Here is a 15,306-nt window from a genome sequence, read left to right as displayed (position 1 = left end):
AACCTGAATGTAGTGGTGGTGTCTGACACCTGTATAGCAAAATTTCAGCACTCAGGAAACAGGCTAAAAGGGTATGGTCTACTATGTGAGGGAGAGAAGAAAGGACAGCTCACTTTCAATTTCATAATCAAAGAGAACTAAAAAGATTATTTCAAGTAAGGCAAAGATTATTCCATAAATTCCTATGCATCAGTTCTACAGGTGTCTTTTACATGCCTGCTATCTATCAGAAGTTGCTTTACAGGGTAAATGAACATCTCTTTTTTAGTGTATTTTCCTACGAAATCTGTAAGTGTTCTGAGATAAATTGTCTCAAAACAATAATTACATGAGTCTGGATGAACCAGGTATGTCAAAGAAATGTCTAGACTGGTAAATTAACATCCATGTCTTTACAGAAGTGCGGGGATAGTTACCTCCTACACCTATTTCTGCTTTCTTCACTCTAACAGTAGCTGGACAAGAGTAAATGTAACAGGATGCTGTATGCAAACCCCTATTTTAGTAAAAAGTTGGAGCAAGCTACAAAGCATGTAGGAATAAGCAAATCCAAATGACTGGACATCTTTTGATCTTCCTTGCCTAACACACAGCAAGATAAGCTATTGCTAGCCGTACCAAGGGATGTAAAATAATAGCAAAATTGTAGTATTTTTGGTCTAGGTGAAATCCAACAAGGAATTCTGCCATGCATGACGACATCCTTCCAAAGTCACCTTTTTCTGAAAACACCACATTTTCAAGGGCATAGATACAGGAAAATAAAAAGATATAATTGTTGTGGATAATTGAACAGGCCAATATGCTTCAACATGGCTTCCAGCTAACTTCAGGATTAGCCCTCAGTTTAGAGGATTAGGAGGCACTGACTTCTGAACTGAGTAATATAAATGACAGAAAAACAAAAGCTAAAGGCTTTGAAAAGCTACAACAGTAGAAAACAGCAAACATGGGGACATGCAACTTGTCTAATTACAGCAAATATGAAAACTGAGATAATTTACTTCCTTGCCGAACACTGCCTAAGTAACCTACAAATAAACTGCTCATGACTGAAGGAACAAAATTACAATAGCTATTTGAATAAAGAAAAAGCAATGCACTATAGGCATTTGCATTCTGCACTTTAAATGTGCCTTTAGCCACAGCCTTGGTAACACATTGAAACAACTACTTTCATAATTACCTGTCAAAATCATCATCTGCAAGCTCATCTGCATTTGCCCAATCTTCATCTTCTTCCAAGTCAACCATCATTGCTAACATCTGAGGAACTAAAAAAAAAAAAAACAGTTTTAACTCAGTTTGATCTCTTAAAATAGATTCTCAAATAAAAAGTATGAATTTCAAGTTTTCTTTTTTCAAAAATTTTTGAAGAAAACGAGCTTTTCTTCCAGTAGCAGATGGTCAGGTCTGTCAAACTGCATCAGCCAATAATCCAACTGATTGCCACAGAAGTATTTCCAGAACATTCAAACTGAGAGTAAAAAAGTCTTGTGTATAATTTACCAAGACTCAAAATTTTTTTGTAGATCATGACAATGATGTTATAAAAAGCAAAGTCCTTAATAAAGTCTATATTCTTGAAACAGTTAAGAACAGTATTATATGCCTTAAGAACTCTGATATACTTCCTTGATTTTCCTTAAACTCTGGCATCATCCTTTGAACACTTATTAATGAAAGAGACTATTAATTAAGAAAGAATACTACTGAACCCTTAGTTTTAACATAATAATTTTTTTAATGTATTTATATAGTGGTCACTTAGCATAAAGCTTTTCTCTTACAATGAGGCCATGGTTTAGAACTTGAGATTTCCTTTTTCCCACCTAATGCAAATTTTTCTTTTGTGTAATGAACATATCTTGCACACTATAATCCACCAGTTTTCTTCTTCTACCTCTAGACAGTCCACTCTTCTCATTCTAAGTCTTTATAGAGACTATTACACAATCTCTATCACAGCATTAAACTCCTATGCAATAAGCATCAGCAATTCTTACCAGTTGTCACAGGAAGGAGCACAGTGGTTTGTTTGCTCTAAGTCTACCTGCTGCTGTGCCCTTCAGAAGCACAAGGGGTGAAAAGTCTACCTTGCACTTCCAGAGCAAAGTAAGGGGCTCTTAAGCACTTCTTTACTCTGTACGACATATCAATCACTCAGAGAAGTTGTTTGAATTTAGTATCATTTATGCAACAAAGTCTCACTTTGAGCTGGAGACCAAAGGTTTCAATCAAATATTCAACCTTTGATCTTTAACAATCTTTTCAGCACAGCCTACCACACGTCTTGAAGACAGACAGCTACCACAGGTAACTGCCCTTTACAGCAACCTACCTGAAAAACCAGTAGGCATCTAGTCACTGTTCATGCTGCTAATGAGATTTACTGGAACTGATCAAGTATACTGCAATTGCTGAATTTCACAATACACCCACACTATTGTAATCTAACACACAGACAACACTCTAAGCAAACTCACCACCACATATCTGGACAGATGAGAAACTTCTGGTCAACTGATGACAGAAAAAAACTATTGCTCACTGATAGCATTGTAGAGCAAGTATCAAAAAAGATCAAATTATGGATTTATTTGCTTGATGTGGGTATGTGTTTTCAGATAGAAAATATCCTATGGCTACAAAAACCTCCTGAGGGCTCTTATGTACTATCAAGATAACTTCACAGACACTATGGTCCCTCTGGCATGATGCCCACATGTCAGTTTTATATACACTGATTAGACTTCAAAAAACATCAAATTACTGCAGTCCAGAAGATTTTCAGACACAGACACATATAAGTACACAGATGACAAACATGGATTGTCACAACAGCTATGGAATATGGAAGACAAACATCATCTAACAGAAATGCTCTGCGGCTCCAAAAAGTCATGTCAGTGTTTGCTGCTACAAACAAACAAGGCTAAGAACACACTCATCCAACGTGCTCTGGCCATCATTATATCTAGAACCTACAATTTCTTGTTTCTTCTTGATGTTTTGCGTGAATGTGACTGCCAGTAAGTGTAATTTCACCAAGAGTTTTTAAAAAAATGTAGACTGTGCATAGAAATTTCAACATTGTCCCAACAAGCCCTCAAAATTTAATTACTGCTAATATATAGACTCTTACAAACAAGTTAAGCTTGAGCCCACTAAGCCTGCTTCTTATCAGAGCAATAAAACTCTCTGCAATCCTGTGAGCTCAGGAAGGGAATTCTTAATCCAAGTGGATTCCTGAGCAGCTAACTGGCACACAGGACACACACTCCTAAACCAGCACTGTGCTCAGTAAAAGCAGCACAAGATGACAATGTTGCCCAAGTCCCAGCTCTAGTTGTGGGTATCAAGTGATCTAGCAACTTCTCAGTTGAATGAAAACAGAAAGCCTTTTAAACTAAGATACAAAGCCAAGAAAAAAGCAGTCCCTTTTTCCTACCTTTTTATCAGGCCCTGAACACAACTGCTTTACCAGTTGTGCAAAATAAATGTCTTTCTCCTAATGATATATTAATAAGACTAACTTTACAATGAACTGCAAATGAAAGGCATTTCTTTCCCATATGGTGCTTTATCTTAATAGAAGTATTTCATCCCTGAACAGCAACTAGCAACCCAAAATAACAGGAACACATTCTAAAGAGGTAAGAGGTACTTCTCTCCTGAACAAATAAGAAGCTTGTAATGATCTGGGGTCAGCAAGTGTCAAGTGTTAATAATTCCAACAAGCTACAGGATGGAGTGAAAACAGTGTTCTGAAAATTTACAGATTCCAAAATACGTTCTAAAGAACCTCTTCTTTAAAAAAACTATTCTACTAGCAGACAGAACTTCTCATCAATATTTTTAACACTTAAGCCAAGTACATTCAGTTTGCAACATTTTCCAACAGAAGCTTTATAATTTTAGTGACATCTATACAACTTTCCTCATGCTGAGGACACAGAAAATTTGTAGTATTTTTGAGTGGAGCACACAGCAAAAGTTATCTTTTATGCAGGTTTCAGAAAACAAGAATTTAGACAAATGCAAGTCTGACAGGGAGGGAAAAGCAGGCTACGCTGCTGTGCCAGGGCCCTGATCTAGTCAAAGAAAAGGTTTAAAAGGCAAAGAAACACCAGTGCAAGCAGCACTGATGCTGGAGCTGCCCAGAAGACATTCATTTTTAGCATTTCAAATAATAATGCATGATTTTAAGAGTGCCTCTTCAAAGACTTTACCATCCACATGTTAAATAGACTAATTAGATTATTTCTATGTATTTATACCAGCATGTGATTTTTTAATTCACAGCTTTAACTCACCACTGATGTTCAACATACATGCTGAATTCCTCAGGCTTGACTTGCCAGCACCACAGAGTATCTGGCTTACATACCAAACTCCAAACTTAGAACTTCAGGACTAAATGCTGTTTTTTGTTACAGTAAAATTTTCCAAAGCCAGCTGAAAAGCATGCAAGTAGAGTTTTCCTTGGAAATATCTAATAAGAGCCCACTGTATGTTTATTCAAATTTTTGGTGCTGCATAGGCACAGATTAATTTATGAAGAGTCATAATAGAAGGGGGTTACTCCGTTAGGTAACACTGAATTGAGTTTTCTTTAGTTATGAGCACCAGCAAACTTTCAGTTAGATGTGGTTTTGCCACTGACCAACAGCAAAGTCAATTTAATTCTGTAAAAGAAGACTGTTTCAACAAAGAAAATGAGGAAAATACTTACTGGCTTGTGCAATAATATTTGTATGCCTCCTCAGCATAGCAGCAGCAGTTTCTGACAAGGCCACAATTACTTCAAGTGCCAGCTGACGCTGCATGTTACTGAGACTGGCATCTGCACACAACTACAACCCAAAAGTTAGAGCAAATGGTTAGAACAGAGGTTTTGGGGTGGAAAAAGTGATTCTTAAAAAGCATTCCTAGCTTTACCTTCAGAGTTAGCTGCAAAGTAGCTTCTAAATGTGGTCGTAAATACTTGGGAACGGAATCTGCAATTTCTACAAGGGATTTCAGAACAGAATCATCATTTTGGTAGCAGGAATCATTTAGAGCCTATAAAAAGATAAGATGGAGATAAGATTAAATAAAAACAAACAACATTATGAATAGGACCAGTGTTATAGAAGAAATTTCATTAATTGTATTCTTGTTTCTCTGAACAGTCTCATTTAGTATTAGTAGCTAAGCAGCCAAAGCCTGAGGCCACAAGAACTGACCAGAGTAAACTTTTTGTTAAAGCTAATGCTTCTAACAATGAACTAGCTGATTGCAGCAGATACAAGCTGAATGAAGAAGATAAGAATCAAGCAGACAATTCCAAGAGAATGAAGTAACTTCATCAGAAGATCAGTCCTGCAACAGTGAAAAAACCAGTGAGAAATCAAGAGACCACCAACCAGAAGTAAGTGGCTGGGGACCAGGCCATCAGCAACACAAGTACAATTGAGAGATGTGAATTGGGATAGGGGTCCCGCTCTGGAGGCACCAGCTCAAGCTGTAACTTGAGAACTAACACAAAACAATTAATCAGAAGCCTTCACTCCAACTTTCAGCAGGATCCCAGAGTCAGACTCTGCTATGGTGACCTGCGTGCATAAACCCATAACAGGATACCATGCAGCATCCAAAACTAAAAGTTTTCTACAACTAAGTTATGGCTCACAATATTCAAATCTAACACTGCAGACAATCAGAGAGTATTAAGGTCACACATCAGAGGCTCCAACATGCAAAACCACTTGGTTCTGACAACTTCAAAATCCATTTAAAAGGAAGTAACTTGGCCTGAAAGAAGGAAAATGAGCCTAACTTCCCTTTCGCCTGTTACGTGAGAAAAGTTTTGAATAGCTTATGCTTACAAACACCAGGAACCACAAGATTAAAGAAGTTTTTTCCAGACATCCCTCCAGAGCCACCAAATTAAAGCAGACCTTTCAGCCTTCAGTCACAGACATGGAAAAGAGAGAAAGAAATCAAGCTTTTTGCAACTGTATTTCCTAACCCATGTCCACAATCTGAAAAGTAATTTAAAACTTGGTTTTAACTGATCAGGGTGATATTTTAGTGCCAAACCAGAACGCTGTTACTCAGTGGTGTTAGAATTCAGAAGGAAACAAAGCTCCAAAGAAAAAAGTCTTTACACTCACTTCTGAGATTTTGAAAGGAATTTTCATTAGTGATGTACTTTATGTCTTAATGTTGAAACATTTTTGAAGTAACTAAATAATTTTTAACCTTTAAGTCTATAACTCAACATTTTTGTTAATGGCACTTATATAACCCACACTTTCAAAACAGAAGCATCATCTTCTAGTACCAGAAATGTTGTGGAAAAATCCGGGAAAAAAAAATCTGTCACGGTTAAGGCCTTTTGGTCTAACAGCTATAACATCCTCTGATTCTCTCAAAGGACAATGTAATATTTACTGGAATTTTCTGCAAAACTGTGTTTTATATCAGTTGCAACTCTGACAGTTTTTTTAAGAGTGGTTTTCTGAAGAAAGCAGCTCAAAGTGAAAAGTGAGCCCTAAAAGGCAAAATTACTTTTCTATAGTATCAAACAATCTCCAAGAAGTCAGTGAAGTTCTATCTGCTTTTACCTCCCTTTGCAACAGAAAGCTTTGGGTAAAAGTTTCAACTGTCAGTTTTGAAAGTTCAACTTCCAGCATAACCATTATAGATCTTCTACTGAAAGAACTGATATGCCAAGTCAGAATTTTATTTTTAGCTTTTTTAGTGTCAGTGTTTCAACAAAATTAATTTCAACAGCAACAAAAAAAGCACCCAACTGTCTCCAAAGGTCACTCACCACTATTCTAACACATTCCTATTTATAAACTCGGATCTTCATATCCATCTTGTGTTACCACAGCCTGAAAATCTAGTTCTTCTTGCAATAAGTACTTTAAAAAGACAGATTTCATAGCACAGCTCTGTGCTCTGTATTAGCAAAAGAAAGCTTGAAAATGTGAGCCAAGTGCATGTGTTGTTACAGTGTCTTCATAGTAGCATTCAAAGTTATAGCACACAGAGTGGGCTATTAGCCTGAAATCCAAAACCCATAGACTTTTTAAGTGCCTCACATCAAGACAAATGGCATGACCACCCCAAACCCTGCCTCGCCCCCACTTACACAGTAGTACTGTGCAGCCAAGGTCCTCTCAGGCAGTTACAACTTTTAAACAACAAATGTTATTGAAAAGGCATGGACAGGGACTAATCACCAAATAGAGACCTCAATATCAAAAACTTACACTACAGCCCATTTTCAAGTTCAGGTGATTTGGAAAAATTGCTCTCAGTTTGCATTTAAGATCAAGCAGAATTCCATCAGTTGCAGATGCCACTAGATTTAGCAAAATTTTTCTTCAGCTTGCCACAAAGCACACGCAGTTTACAGCCACACTGTCAACAAGAACCTGCTGTTCTGACTGTAGTGAGAAGCCTGTCTTTAATGTAAATTTAGCCTAATTTAAAATCACCAGAAGTTCACTTCCTGCGTTATCATAGGTACTTAGTGCTTCCACTGTTTCTTGATATAGAAAGGGAAGTGTACTGTGAACTTTTCAGCCTTCAGAGCTCAAACCATTTCTGTCTCTGATTTGATTTACAAAAGGCTTCTCTGCAAAAGTATATCACCTTACACCAGAATTTCAACTTTGGCTCAAATTCATCCATCCAAGAGATGTAATCCAGCCCCAGAAATTACATGAAGCTTAAAATGGCATTTTATTTGCAATTTCCTAATTTATCAAACAATAAAGATCATTTCTACAGACTTTTGTTCTCAGTCTGAGCATCTATGTTCAGAATAATTCTATGCTTTCCTTTAAACTGAAGAGATACAGGATATCACAAGTCCATGAATTCCCCAATTACAGATTATTTCAAATCTCAGGGTAGCCCATATTTGTATTTCAATATCATGGTTAATTTAAAAGCTGTATGATTTTGACCTATATGCCTTACAAAGAATTTTAACTCATTAATCTCTGTAACACTGTGTAAGTTGATCAGCACTGAGCTATTTTCCTTAAAACCCTATCAAATATCCTCTGTTTGCAAAATTGCTTATTAGTCTACACTTCATCTTGCTGGCAATTGCTGTCTGGCTAAAAGAGTCAGTTAATTCAGGTCTCAGCAAAAATTCATGGATTCACAGATCAATAACTTACATTTGTATATAGACAATACCAGTAATGGCACAGTAAGAGTAACTAGTTTAGTTTCTTACCTGCAAGATTCCAGGCAGCAAGTCTGCAAAATGTTTAAGAAGGGGAGCATTGAGCTCATTAGCAAGCACAAATGCAGCTGCAGCTCTAGCAGACAAAGTCTTGATCTAAAAGACATGATTGACAAAATAAATGTGGGAAACTAGTACTGAAGCTTGCCTCTGTTAGCTTTTAACATGGGATTATGAATTTTACTTCAAATAAAGTAAAGTGATAATGAAGACCTTCAGCATCTACATTGCCTATAAAAAGTTTATCATATGAGGTAGCAAGTAGTCCCTAGTTTAGCTTTTTTGTTTTGGTGGTTTTCATTTAATGGAAGAAAAGAGGAAAAAACCCTATTGTTTTCAACTTTATCAAAACTTCAAATGTGCATGCAAGTGTCAGTCTCATTTTTCAAGAAGTGTGAGCTAAGTGTTTAAGACATTCCTCTTTAAAGGCATGACTTGTGGTACTTTAGAAAATGTTATTCAGTTGACTTTCAAAGGTCAGAAAAAGTAATCCTTGGGGGAGCAGCAAACTGAATCCATGTATCACAGCAGGGTTTCCTATCCTTGCCCAGCATTTTCCATAACAAGAGAAACATTTTCAAAGTACAATTCTCTGCACAAATCAATTAATCTGAAGCCTTCTAGAAAAGCAAGGCTTGCTTACACACCCTTAGAGCAAAACATGCAGAATTCAGAATTTAGAGGCATACCATGTACAATCTACATACACTGTATGTAGAGACATGACAGACTTACAATGCTAAACACAAAGGTCAGAAAGAGAATTTAACATGGAGTTTCTGACCCCTCAATGCTGCTGGCTCAAACCCCATTTGCCTGGGGCCACTGCAACTGGGTTTCTCCAAGCATAACTAGGGAAGAATCTGGGCCTAAACAACGCAGATATGGGCAGCCAGTCAGCTTTAGGACCACACAAGGGTCTGAGCCTTTGGTTTGCAGCAGGCACAGTCAAAACTCTCTATGTACATCATTTTCAGGTAATGCAATTCTCTGATTGAAATCTATGGTTTAAACTTTATGTTTGAGACTACTGCACTGAGTTTCTATGCTCAGAACATACTAAAATCCCCAAAGAACATAAAGGTCTTACTGAGGGATGTTCCTGATCTTGCATACACTGAACCAGCATTCTCTTAATGACATCCAAATAGTGCTGCTGTTGATTCCCAAAAATCCCAGGAAAATTCCTAAGGATAAGACCAAACCATTAATAAAAGTTGACACAAGTTAAGGCTAAACTAGTATGTCAAACTTATCCATTAAGTTCCAGACTGTAACTGCACACATTTGAGTTAAGTAAGCCACAATACAAGAAACTAAATTAAATAAATATGATTGCTAGTTAATTACATTGTGACAGTTTTTCCTTCATTTTCAGACATGATTAGGCTATCCTACAAAAATGTAGCTTACCAGAAAATATGTAGAGCAGCCTCACGCAGTCCCACATTCTGAGAGCTGACAGAGTCAAATAAGAATTTCAGAACTTCTGGCCACTGGTTGTTGCCATCTTCATCTACATTAAACACAACAAAGTTTTAGGATAAGCAAACTTCAGAATGGTGAGATATCAGTGGGGCAGGAAAACCAATCATCACTGACTCCCTGATCTGAAGATGTACCTAAGTCACAATGTAAAATATTGTGAAATGTTTAATCTAAAAACACTCATAACAGAAGGTGATCTCTGTTTACTGCTATATAGCAACACTCAAAGAAAGAAACTGATGCAATGTTCAGCATAATTCATGACAATTTACACAAAACTGGATTTATAAACCTTAATACAATCTCACCTAAACTTGAGCAATTTAAAAAGCAGAGTTTAAGAATCTTATTTTCATCTGGTCAAGGATAGTGTAAACAAATATTAGGTTCTATTATAAGCCATGGAATTAGTTAGCACATCATGTGCAAAAGCCTAAGCAGAGATACAAACACAACCACTATCAATACATAAACATTTTACTACAGTATCAACTTATATCAATAAAGTACCTATTAAATTCCTGGCCAATTCAGCGACTATGTCACATATTTTCTTCCTCATAGTGGACTGCCCTTCTAACTGGATAAAGAGCAGCAGTTCACTCTTGACTGATGTCTGATCCTCAGGTGACAGAGCTGGATAAACTTCTTCAAATGCAGATGACAACAGGCGGCGCAGAAGGACAGCTGCCATCTGCCGAGCCTGTTAGGGAGAAGTGTGTGTGTGTTAAATGTCTGACATGATCATCGTGCTCCTGCAAGGGAACATCCACACGTGCTCCCAAATGACACTTCCATGGTGTAGACTTCTTTGGTCAATGGAATACCTCTCAAGCAACAGATGACAATTATGATAGTGAAAAAAAACCATACTAAAGAAACATCAGCTTACAACCATGTTTCTGACAATTACATCCCTCCAAAGAAATAATGACAGTACTGAGGTATTCAGGCTTTTTCTATAGCTGAACCTCAGAAATATTTTATGGCAAGTTAAGAACTTAGCTATGCTATTCAAAGATCTTTAAAGCATGAATTCTTTCTATTTTAAATGGCCTAATGCGGTCTTTATAATCCAGACACGTGTTTCTGGATTAAAAAGTGACTTATTGGGGCAATTTTGTCAGATAATTAATCTGTAAACCCTCCTTCACATTCTCAAACAACTAAACCCAAATCCAAGTCAAACCAAAGCTTTCAGTGTTTTGTAGGTGTATGATGACACTTTATTCTTTAAACTTGAACTTAAGCATAGGAACCTCAAAATCACATATTATAATCTTGTATCCTGTATGCATATACCCATTTTACAACAGTATAATTTCTATATCCATATTCATTTATAATTGTACAAGAACTAGAAGCAAAAAATACAATTAATTCAAAATTAATAGAGCAACACATGCAGTAAAGGTAAAAAGACACATGAAGCTCAGTGAATAACTTAATAGAATGTTCACCAATTGGTGTTTAAGGACACATCAATTAAAGATCACCACCCAAACTTCTAAAGTTTAACACATGTAACAAAACCTTATCTGTGCTAAATTCTCACAAAAAATAATCCAAACTCAGTTTTTTCCTAAGACATTCTTATTTAATGTGCAAATGAATGACAGTTTCATTTATAAGGCTTTCAAATTCAAAACTCTTCAAGGAGCAGCAAAAGTAATCAATTCCAATTTCTCAATAGTGTTACTTACATTACTATATAAGTGAAACACAAAGTGCTGCTAAGTGTTAACTTCTAACATACCCTGTAATTATCAGGTATTGCTAAAACCCAAGATACTATTCTTATGTTCTGCAGTCTCCAGACTCACTGTGTCTTTTTATAATCTACCCAGCTCTCTTCTGTACAGCTGAAGAGTACTGCACACAAAATGTCTCTGTACCAGCAGAAGGAAAGGACTAGAACTGGATCCAACTCTATCATTTCTTATCTCCTTGTCACCATCTCCAGTAGGGACTAAGGCCCCCACATATGCAGGCTCAGCTCTTCCCTGGCAGATGTAAGGAAGGCAGCAGCTGAACAGTCACAGTGCCCACCTGTGCTGTAGCTCCCATCAGAAGCCAAGATTCTCCAGCAATAGTCATAGGGGAATGTGAGTTCAGAAGGATGTTCTTCCCCCACTGCCTGTGGGAATCTCACTAACAATGTGTCCAAAAACTTTCATGGCACCAAAATATAATAATATCTTTCTTTCTCCCATCCCTTGGAGCACCAATATTGGGAAAGATTAAATTTTTCTTCATTAGTATGGTAAACTTACATAGAAATGCCTTGAGTAGGGAGCAAGTTCACTAGGACTAAAGAGGGCACAAACTCTGATGTTGTCTTCCCTTACTCAAGGCATCGTGTTTCAGTGAGGATTCCCTGACACCTGATAATGACTGAACTCACATTTTATTATGTTCTTTCATGAAGTACTAACAGGTGGGACAGTCAGGGAACAGAGGTGAAGACTACATGCTTTATGAAAACAAGGATAAGAATTTCCAACTCTGAAGAATTTACAATATTAGAAGACTGATAAAAAGGCTGACTGCAAAGTAAAAACACAAGCAGGAAGGCAAGCAGAAAGACACAAGACCAGCACTACACGGATTATCTCCTGGTTATAGTTACTAGCTTAGAAAAAAAAACAATCTCCAAAATCCCCAAAGCAAATTCAAGTGTTCTAAGGAGTGACAAACTGACTACTGACTTCTAATAATAAAAAATGGCATCTTTTCCTCAGCAGATACTCACTTACATAAGAAAACTATCATTGACAATTTAATTACAAACATGGCTGAATTAATGGCACTTCCAGGGTTGTTTCCTCTACTCTGAGAAAGAATATATGTATTTTTCACAGACCCCAAAGGTTCATTAAGTTTAAGTATTTCAAAATATGTACTTAAACAAGCATTTCAAAATTCTGCAATTTAGTAGCAATAGCTTTTAATGAGGAGGGGAACAATATAAAGCATACATCCCCAAAGAAGGAATTCCAGCTACCAATGAAGCATAAAGAGAGCACATTTTTTTCCCAGCATTGGGTCTTCTGCATTTCTAAATTACTGATATGCTCACATGTAAGTGAAGTGTTAAACTTATATTAATAGAAGTAGTCATATTAAAAAGTAGTCATAATACTCAAATTTCAGCATACTGCTTCTGATTAGTAGAATTTATAGCGTGTTAAAAATGTTTTAGTATTTTAGGGATGAGGGAAATAAAGCATAAGAAAATCAAATCAATTTGCTGAGCAGGGCAGCAGCAGAATTATGACAGCAATCTGGGATGCCATGCTCTCCACTAATATTCAAAGCATCCATGTAACCCTACCTATTTTATAACAAAAAGTTTGACTATCTTGTGTAGCACTGTCACACTGAATTTTACTTTTGTTTTATTGTTCAAGTCCTCAAGGAGGAAAACATGCAGAGACAGAAGTAAAGAACATTTAGCACATGGTTCAAAGATGGACTTGTCATTCAGAGATCTAGTCCTATATGGAATTCAAAGCACAGAGTGCCCAAGGTCCACAGACAACTCAAAGGCAGAATTGTGGTGCATCTTTGGGCTGCCTTCCTTCCCAAAGGCTAAACAGGGAGCTGTCCACAACAGCAGTCTTCAAACTGGGAAATGCATCCCTTCATGTGACAATATGGGCAGATGTCTGGGAGAGGTCAGGGGCCCCCAAGAAGGCTGTGAGTACAGCAGAAACAGTTTTACAGAGCACTGTTATTTTACTAGTCATCTCTAAATTAGGACACAATCAAAACCTGCCAAACCAGAGTTAACTAAGAAAAAACAAATGAAGGGGAAAATGCAGAACTTCTGCTCCTCTCAAAGGCTTATGTGGTAAATCAAAACTGCAAAGTAACAGTCTAAAATATTTAAGTCCTACAAATAAAATAAATCAATTCAGCTGTGAATATATATCATCTTTCTGTACAGCTCTTTAAAATGCAGTTGCATAGAAAGTAGTCTAAATTTCATAACAGTGAGACTACAAATGCAGGAAGAAAGGACAAGCCCCTTCTCAGACTGGTGTACAAACGTGCACATCACCTGGCACAGAAGTGTTCTAGTTGCTAAGTCACATGCTTCCCTCCACTTCTGTGAACAGTGTTACTTTGCTGTTAGCAAAGTGTAAAATAAGAACAGAGGAAAGAGGTGAATATTTCCATAGTTTAGGCATCTGGTTAGGCAGGAAAAAACCTGTTACACAGTTAGTTAAAAGAGTTATTCCAAATCTGGCTTAATGGTGTTTTCTATGTTAAATACAAGAAGTACTTGGGAGAATGATCTGCATCCTTGTTTCTCCATTTAAATGCCAAAACTACTGGGTTGCAGAGGCAGGACTTCCCCAGCTGCTGTCTGAATAGTCCTACAAGTCTTGTACTCTCCACAACACAGACATACAACTCATGCAAACAGGATGGGGCATTTTCTTCATCCTAGTTTTCCTGCAAGGAGGTAAAGCAATGCAAAGGCTTCAAGATGAAGAGGGATCTGAACCCAGCTTCCACATAGCCTGGACAAGGCACGTTTAAAGTTCTGAAGCTCCTTCCAGCATCCTGTGTTTGGTGGCACCAGTACATTCAATGTGCTCAGAGGACACATGCCAGGCCCAAAGCTCTATCCACTGGTGACAGCATTTGGATCTCTATAAAACACATGCAGAAATTACCTGTTGATACCAGCACCACATTAAACACACACAGAATGCTTCCAAGCATATGCAGTGTTTATATGCAGCGTTTAGATTGAGCATGGGGATTACTTCACTTAGGCTCTAATTAGGCTACTAAGTAGTTGGATTTACAGGGAAGAGGTTGTAGGTTTTATTAATCAGGATTTTTTGAGTCCAGCACCTAATGCTTACTTAGGGTAAGAGCTAACATTTAAACCTTTCTTTGAGTAATCCGTTGGTAAAGTTAAATGTCAAGATATTCTGCAAATGTTAGCCTTTGATGTCTTTGACAAGAGTAACTTCTATAGGTGAAAAGTTTCTTTTGTACTTTGCAAGTCAGAATCCAAGTCATTGGCAAGATTTTTAAGTTTTACACTGGGCTATTTCCTTAGCAGATGTAAAGGGAATAAAATCAGCAAACACATAAAACAAGTATTTATTTATACCTTGTAGTAACACTGCTCTACATTTTTTTATCATCTGAAACATCTTAAAGGAGCAAAAAGGAAAACTAGATTCCAGTTGCTAGTATAATATTGAAGGAGTCTGTCAGAAGAACACAACACTGTAGATTGATAAGCATCAGTATGGGTAAACTGATACTTTCTTAGCATTAAAAAGCACAAATGGCAACTAGCTCTAAATTGAATACAGTCTGCCAGAAGAGGCTGTTATTCATAGAGAAAAAGCACACTTATGCTCTTATAATATTGTTCAGAAATTGCTTAGGTGACTCTAAAATTTGTAATATCTTGAAAGTTTAGTACTTCTCTGCTCTGCATATCCAAGTGAATAATAGTTTTACCAGTAAGTACTTTAAATGATTGCTGAAGTTGCGAGCCTTACAAAACTAAGGAGTAACTAAAAGGCACCCTT

At 37.0% G+C, this 15,306-nt stretch overlaps 1 protein-coding gene across 1 annotated transcript in view; it reads right to left on the bottom strand.

The window, feature by feature from the left end:
* The window catches only part of IPO5 (importin 5), a 41,850-nt gene that overhangs the window by 20,848 nt on the left and 5,696 nt on the right, over nt 1–15,306 (bottom strand). The window contains exons 3-9 of the mRNA XM_058800534.1: nt 10,253–10,445; nt 9,668–9,770; nt 9,345–9,441; nt 8,246–8,350; nt 4,942–5,064; nt 4,736–4,856; nt 1,187–1,274 (exon numbers count right to left, since the gene is read on the bottom strand). Of these exons, the coding sequence (XP_058656517.1) occupies nt 1,187–1,274; nt 4,736–4,856; nt 4,942–5,064; nt 8,246–8,350; nt 9,345–9,441; nt 9,668–9,770; nt 10,253–10,445 (830 nt within the window). The remainder of the gene's footprint in view (nt 1–1,186; nt 1,275–4,735; nt 4,857–4,941; nt 5,065–8,245; nt 8,351–9,344; nt 9,442–9,667; nt 9,771–10,252; nt 10,446–15,306) is intronic.

Source organism: Ammospiza caudacuta, chromosome 2 (assembly GCF_027887145.1).
Source record: "Ammospiza caudacuta isolate bAmmCau1 chromosome 2, bAmmCau1.pri, whole genome shotgun sequence".
Taxonomy (NCBI): domain Eukaryota; kingdom Metazoa; phylum Chordata; class Aves; order Passeriformes; family Passerellidae; genus Ammospiza; species Ammospiza caudacuta.
This window is presented reverse-complemented; position numbering and strand designations above follow the sequence as displayed.